At 32.9% G+C, this 8,388-nt stretch overlaps 1 protein-coding gene across 3 annotated transcripts in view; it reads right to left on the bottom strand.

Annotated features, from left to right (window-relative positions):
* Positions 1-262: 262 nt before the first annotated feature.
* The window catches only part of LOC132729238 (transmembrane protein 272-like), a 32,156-nt gene continuing 24,030 nt past the window's right edge, over positions 263-8,388 (bottom strand). For all 3 annotated transcript variants that reach the window (XM_060714957.1, XM_060714959.1, XM_060714958.1), the window contains exons 2-4: positions 5,889-6,048; positions 4,150-4,209; positions 263-1,620 (exon numbers count right to left, since the gene is read on the bottom strand). In XM_060714957.1, the coding sequence (XP_060570940.1) occupies positions 1,160-1,620; positions 4,150-4,209; positions 5,889-6,048 (681 nt within the window). In that variant the 3' untranslated portion in view covers positions 263-1,159. The remainder of the gene's footprint in view (positions 1,621-4,149; positions 4,210-5,888; positions 6,049-8,388) is intronic.

The raw sequence follows: 8,388 nt of genomic DNA, 5'->3' as shown, positions 1-8,388 counted from the left end.
AGTTTATAGATATAAAAAAAAAACATTGTCATTCATTTTGTACTTTATTGTAAAAATAGCATGGAAATATTATGTAACTGGTAAAAAAAACAACAATAGAAAAAGCAATGCCGCTGCAGTCAAGAGACAAGCTTTATGAAAATATAAAGAGTATGTACAGCTGCATGCGTGACAAAATTGTCACTAAGAGTTATATTTTACAATGTATCTTTGGAAGTTTTAATTAAGCTTTTTATGTGAACACCCACTTTGATTTTCCTTAATTTTTCGAGTTAAATTTCTTTTGATAGGAAAGCTTATTCATATTTAATTAGGAAGCTAGTACATATAATGCAAAACGTTTCTCAACGGAGACTCCAAGCACAGAAGATATTATTATAAAAAATACTTTTCAAATTATAACAGGAAAAGAACATATGAATGTTAACAAAAGTAATTGTAAATCATAATTACAATATCAAATTCTTAGAAAATATACTTTAATACATTCATTAAAACAAGCTTTAAAATAGTAATGCCATATTGGCAATTTATGCCAAAGCCAGGGTATGTATTCCTATTTATTTCAAACCGAGCTGATATAATTCATATTTCATTTGCGTATTTTGAACAAGGATGATCTAATCATTATTTTGGGAAAATTAGATTGAATGATGATTGTAATTTGAAATTCTCGTTTTAAGAGACCTTTATCCCGTCCAGGAGGAGATCTAGTTACCTTTGAAATACAGCCAATACATTGAAAATAATGAATGCTCCTCGGAACTAGTGATTGTTTTCGATATCATGTGACATTTCGTTGAGTAGAGTTATCACCAGCAGAGAAATAAAACGAACATTGACAAGATCAGAAAGGCCGCGATTGTACTAATTAATCTAGATGATGTACATGTATACTTCAGAGTCACAGTTGAGAGAAAGGTGGCTTTTTCCAGATGAACGTAGTATTCATCAAAATTCATTCCCTTTTTTTCCCGTAATATTATTTCTCATACTTTCTTATGAAATAAAACGTTAAAATCTACACATTAAGCAACACGATGTTTCGTTCACTAATAATCTCTAAACACAATTCACTGGAATAAAAGTTACCCCGTAATGAAAAATCAATGAATAGAGTCCCGTCAGATCCACATGGCACAATGATGGCAGTCTAAATTTAAATAACCAGGATTGGTTTACATAACCTCATTCCATTTTGCCTATAGTAATAATAGCACAGGGTGAGTATGTAAAACGCTATGAAAGAGAAAGAAATGTAACTGAAAATTAACATGTAAAAATAGTACCGATATAAAAATTGATCACACCAATTGTTAGGCTCGTGTAAAGTTTGTTCAAAATTTGGGCTAGGTTTTGCATAGTACCATTCATTCCCAAGGATAAACCAAACTATTATGAATATATTGAGCATACAATCTGTGAATTTGATTGAGCGCGATAAAACTGCGTCACCGGAACCGTCGCCATCTTGATCAGTATCGTCAAGCGATTCGTAATTCGGTGACTTCCGATGTCGCAAAAGGATAAATGCTAGCTTTAGTAAACCTGACCCTCCTCCAACAGACAAATATATAGTCAGCATATGTTTCTGAGGACATTCATTTTTATAAGTACTCCCTGAAAATAAAAATAAGATCAACAGTAATACAGTGAACTTTAAATTAAAACATTTATTTTAAGAAAGGAAAAAAAAAACACATTTTATACAGAAGTCACTGATAAAATATTAGATAACTATTTCACCTTCATACAGGCCAAATTCGGGACAGTTTCAGATGATACCTGACTCCTATTTAACTAACATTGCCTATTACAGTATTTTTACTTTTATTACTATCACATTACATATATACAGCTCACTTGCTTTAAACATTAAATTTCAACTGTAATTATGACACTTTATATCACGTCAACCCTTTTTTGTATCTCATTCCGCTTGTAGTGAGTGGAGGTATGTCGGCCCGATATACTTCTAGCCACTACACTGACATTTACACACGATACGACGAGTTACACGCGGTTTTAAACAGATTAAGTTACATAAAACACACTTTGATCAGTAAAGTGGTGTGTCATTTAGACCAGTGGAGAAAGTTGAAATCAGAGCCGTCATTAAGTACCTCTGTAAGAGAGGGATGTCCCCAAGGAAATCCATGAAGACTTCATGGATACACTTCGGAAGGAGTCCCCTTTCTATAGCACTGTAAAAAATGGACTGCTGAATTTAAGAGGGTCAGGGAGAGCACTGTAGAAGATGACCGGCCATGGCGGCCAAAAGAGACCACCAACGATGAAACTGTCGAAGCTGTGCACGATCTGGTCATGTGCGACAGAATGCGAGACCTGCGAAGAATTGCTAGGGAAGTGGGTATAAGCTCTGGTTCAGTTCAGGCATTCTGACTGATGTCTATGGCATGTCAAAGATTTCCGCTAGATGGGTCCCCAGTCAGTTGACCGACGACCAGAAACGGACAAAGCTTGACATTTCAAGATATCTTTTGTCTCGCTAAGAGGATGAACCTGATTTTATCTACCGGATCGTAATTACCAGAATCCAAAAAACAGAGCATGCAGTGGAAGCACCCTGGCTCACCCCTCCGTGAGAAATTCAAGAGGGTGCCATCAGCAGTGAAGATGATGGCTTCATTATTTGGGGATAGTCAGGGGATAATCATGATTGACTATCTTGAGCAAGGTCGTACCATACATAGTACGATCTCAAGTTGCGATGACTGCCGCAGCTGCGGTTATGAAATTCTTCCCCATCCCCAATATTCTCCGGACTTGGCCCCTCTGACTTCTACCTGTTTTCGAATCTGAAAACCAAGCTTCGTGGTAGACGTTTTGGAAGCAATGAAAGCGTCATAAAGGAGGTCAATGAGTTCTTTGAGGACCAAAATAGAGAGTTCTCTTTTGAAGGGTTAAACAAGTTGGAGCACATGTCAGGTGGGCAACAAGCATTGATGTAGAGGGCGATTTGATTGAAAAGTAAGACCATTAGTTGGGTTCTCTGACTACCGGAAGTACATCGGTACACCAAGTACACCAAGAACTTTTTAATCAATCCTCGTGCAAACATATTTTAAGATAGTTTGACTTATCTAAATTTCCATTATTTACATAAATCTGTTGATAAGTTACTTAAATTAATACACCCTAATAGAAATTTTGTATGGATTTGATGAATACAAAAAGACAAAATGAAGACTTATCTCAACTCATTAATGGGAATTTATAAACATGAGTTTAATAATGACTATTTTTATAAAATAGTCTCTGTTATTTGGGGAACAACTTATACCCTGCCCTGGTTATGACGTAGGTACTGTAGCTACGTCATATCCTTTTAAACTGGCGTCAAATGTTGTGGTAACAGTGGAAGAAATCAATTGTTGAAAAAAATGAAAAATCGCTGATTAAAAGCACTATAAAATAAAATTAGTTAAAGTTTAATATTGTTTTGTTGTTGTCCCAAATAACAGCTGAATAACAAACAATCTTGACATTTCTTTGAAAGTGTAGCCAATAACAAAACATCTCGAGCAATGCTGTAAATAATTTTTTAATAACGTCAAGAAAAATTATAAAACAAAATGTTACCAGGTTTATGGAAAAAGGTACATTGCACATTAATGAATGAAACATTTGACAATCAAATCTGAGCCGTCTTGATAGCTCAATAGTTAAATCGGTGGACTGTGAATCTGGCGACCCGGTTCCATTCCCGGTTACTTTCGTTGTGATTGATCATGAAATCTTTTCTACGGTCATTTGCACTGTACCTCTTCTCTGATATGTATAGACGTTTCAGTTCCTTGCGAAAGTGGAGGCAACTAATGCTGGTAAACTGCTTGACAGTCTGCCAAGAAACTACCAACATCATCACCACCAGCAATTTAATCTTTCTTATGACCAAATTCAATCAAATATAATTTTTTTGGAAACTTTTTTTGGCAGTGAAATGCTATCTGTGCGATATAAAAAGCAGTAACTGAGTGGTAACAAGCAACTTTAGGGTAACAAGCAACTATGTGGTAACAAGAAACCAACTTCTTTACGTTAGTTTTAGATAACTTTCACGTGAAACGATAGATTTTTAATTTATTAAAACAAGAAAACGTATAAAAGATAAATACAAGTACATACCTACAAACAACATGGAAAGTGGAACAACTGAAACAATTACCAGGAGGCACTTTGTTATAACTGAAATAAATATAGGAATAAAATGCTTAAAAGCATAGCCATCTACCTAAAATATTTACAATTTTTTTTTATTGAAAGTTACCTCATTCTTGTATTATCAGCATCAGTTTATACATGATTTTAGTTCGATTGTGTAAAAAAGACATATAAGCTTATTGAAACACTCTCGAATCGGTTCCTGAAACCTATCAGTTATAGTCTTGCTAAAAAAACAGCAGCTTTTGGGTTTGAACCCACGCGACCAGCAAGCCTTAGATCACCCGGCCACGCCGCATTATCTGTTTTGTCAATAAAACATGAAATAAGTGTACAGGAAAGACACGTTTCATAATATCGTATATTAATATATTTAATGTTCTTCATTACATTAATGTCATTAGTTGCGACTATTGATCGTTTTTATATAATTATACGTATAAGCTGTTTATGATATTAAACTCATAAGCATTAGGTGGCTGATTATGTTTGTTGTTCATTTTATTAAAACAACACTACTAAGGTCATAAAGCTGATGGCATCATTGAGAGAGATTAAATGTGATAAAAACAACAGATTTGCACTCGGAAGAAAACACTGGCTTTATCATAAGCTGGTTTGATATGTGGATAACAAATGAACTATCTCAGCTGTTTTGCAGTCAAGTGGCATGCAAAGGGAAAACTGTTGGGAATCAGTGAAGTACACCTAGACTACTAGAATGTCATACGTCCATACTGTGGTAACAGTAACATTCGTGGTAACAGTTAGATTTGTAGTAAAAGTAAAAGATTCTTGTAGCAGCAACTTTCGTTGTAACCGTAACTTTTATTGTAACAGTAGCATTTGTGGTAATAGTAACGTTCGTGGTTACACTAAGATTCGTAGTAAAAGTAAAAATTCTTGTTGCAGCAACACTCGTTGTAACCGTAATTATTATTTTAACAGTAGCAGTTGTGGTTATAGTAATATTTGTGGTAACAGTAACGTTCACATTCGTGGTAACCGTAAGATTCGTGGTAAAAGTAACATTTCTTGTAGCATCAACAATCGTTGTAACAGTAACTTTTACGGTAACAGTAGCATTTGTGGTAATAGTAACGTTCGTGGTAACAGTAATATTCGTGGAAAAAGTATCATTTTTATAGCAGCAACATTCGTTGTAACCGATAAAATTTATGGTAACAGTAGCATACTAGTAACATTCGTGGTAACATTTACATTTGCGGTAACAGAGATTGTAGTGGCAAGAGTAACATTTATGGTAACAGTAGCATAATAGTTACATTCGTCGTGGTAACAATAACATTTGTGCTAACAGTAACATTTGTGGTTACAGAATGTTTATGTTAACAGTAACATTTGTGGTAACAGTACGTTTAGCGGTAACAGAGACTGTCGCAGTAACAGTAACATTTATAAAACACGTTTGCTTCGTGAAAGGTACACACGTGATATTTTTTAAACATGTATTACCTAACATAGACTGTTTTTGAGCATATTGTTCTTTTTATATTTATATATTTATTAATAATAAAAAACACTTTCATCGTGTGTGCGTGTGCGTGCGTGCGTGTGTGTGTTTTGTTGTTGTTGTTTGAATAGACTATATGAAAATACTTCATGCGCGAAGTTTTCTGAAATTATGCATCAAATGCAATGTGTCTTCAATCGTTTGTATTAAAACTGTTAAATAGTAATACCTAGTCTATAAATAACATCTGTTGCTTTGTTTACAAAATCTATTAGACCAGTTGAATACTCCTGTAAGAGCGAAATCTGATGGCCGAACTCAGATTCTGTCCCCGGTGATGCACAGCTGCTCGTTCCAGTAAATAAATTACTGGCGCTAAGGTTGGCATTCTGAAAATAAAGATAACATGAGGTCTTTAAGAATGTCCCTTTATTTGATAAGAAGGTATTTAAACATTTTATATTAACATGATTGTGACTTTACAACATGTTATATATACATGTATATAATACATTTATATGTATATATTTTAAAACAAACCTGATTAAAGGCACATGTACAGTATGTCCGCTGAAACGAATAAATATTTCATTGTTTTAAAAGAGAAAACATGATTTTTATATCGTTAAAAGTAAAGGTTTTAGAGCATGTTAGATGCTTATAAACGGAAGAAAGTAGCGCTGAATGTGAAATGTTTTGTAAAAAAAGGAGTGATATGTAAACAAAGTAGAATTTTGACTTTCATATAAAATACTAAATCACTATATACACTGTACTAATTGCAAAAATTGCAAAAATTGCAACAGAAGCCAAATATAGTTCAGGTAAATGATTTTGAGAAATAAGAATAAAAGCATTGTTTAAAAGTTCTATTATCTTTCTTGATAAATTTAAACGTGCTAATTTGTGCATTTATCACTTACGTGTATTTATGCTATAGAGCTATAGGATTTTCTTTCACATTTTTATGTCAATATTCTATTATTAAGGTCGTTTCGATTAGGAAAACCAGAGTGTAAAATGCTAACTTTCCTGTACATGTAAAGAAGCAAGTTTATAGTGAAAATGTTATGTATATTTAACTCAAAAATGCATATAATTGTTACCATTTTACATACTGTTTGAGATAGTGATTACGGAAAGAGTTTCTAAAAAAGCTTTCAAGCTTACTACTCAATCCGTACTATTTATTATTTGTCAATTATCATGTAAATGTAATACTTATAAATAAAATATTGTTTAAACTAAACTAAACTAAAAGCATTTCTGCGGCATTGTGGGTATGTAATAAAGAACAAGATCGATTGCACATACGCTAAAGCATATAAGAATGTATTGTACATTAATTTTGGTTTGTTTTAGTTCTTTTGTTAGTTAGTTAGTTTGTTTAGTTATTTGTTTGTTATGTATACTAGTATATTGTATATATTGGGGTGATACACGCCAATTCATCAGTTTGCAAATCTAAGGACAAAACTTTCAGCTGGCAGTCGATCATACAGGTGATACATATCATCATTACATTTTGTTGTAGAAGTAAAAAAGCGGGAACTTTTCTCACTAACGCATATAAATTATAATATTTTATGGTTCTGTTTTTTCTTGTTCACGAACGTTACTTTGATTTATGAATATTCGTTCCATACTGAAACAAATATTTAATTAACTTGCTCGGAATTTATTTGCTTCATATCGCATTTAATTGATTTTTCAACATTAGATAGGTGTAAAGTTTCAATTCATTATTAAAGGACTTAAACGCATATTTGAAATATTGAAGCAGAAATAAGATACTTTCTGCTAGAGCTCGAATGTTTTTCATGATTATATTGGTTATTAAAATGACTTATAAGTTGCTTTTAGTATGTTCGTAAATTATTTGCACCATGGTCGACGTTAAAATTGATTTTAATTAATATTTGTTGTAAAATACCAGCAAATTGATATGGCAAATATCAATTTTTTTTTATCATTTTTTAGAGTAAATAAATTATTACCTTATTGATAAAATAAAACTTTCATTTTAACTTCCATCTTGTAAGTTATTACAGAAATGAATAAAAACTTGAAAACAGTCCATGCAAGCATGGGCACTAAGTAGTAAGTGCTATCATCTTGGCAGGAAATAAGACCTGCCCGATGTAGTCTAGAAAGAAGTTCTTTGAAATTATGTAGTGCCTCTTTTTTCAGCAGCTACTCTACTCTAAATGACTATTTAAGTGTATTTATTGTACATGTACACGTTATAGTGCTGTTTCCCTATATACATTTAATATTACAGAACATTTATGTATGCATGCATTTCACATTATAACTGAAATTACATATTTTCGTCGAAAATTATTATATTGCTCTTATCACACACCCGTGCTGATTTTGCGACTCCGTAAAAATGTTATTGCACGGTCGTGCATATAATTTGATTGACGTGACGTCATAAGCGTTATACAAACAGTGTAAAGACGCACTAGGCGCGTCAATGAAAAATGACTCTTTTTTCACTTTAAGCGGTCTTTATTTTGGGTAATGATAAAAAGAATATTAAATTCGTGTAAGTTCATTACTTAATTTATTGAACTCGTTGAAGAAAATAATATTATGCTCGCCAGGGGCTCGCATAATACAATTTTATTCAACTCGTGCAATAAATTCAGTATTGAAGTATATGCTCTATATATTTCCCTAATGTACATTATCATAGCAGTTCTCGAAACATACTTTCCATTTCC

Source organism: Ruditapes philippinarum, unplaced genomic scaffold (genome assembly GCF_026571515.1).
Source record: "Ruditapes philippinarum isolate M1 unplaced genomic scaffold, ASM2657151v2 ctg5737_1_1_1_1, whole genome shotgun sequence".
Taxonomy (NCBI): Eukaryota; Metazoa; Mollusca; class Bivalvia; order Venerida; family Veneridae; genus Ruditapes; species Ruditapes philippinarum.
Note: the sequence above shows the minus strand (reverse complement) of the source record. Positions and strands in the feature narration are given on the sequence as shown.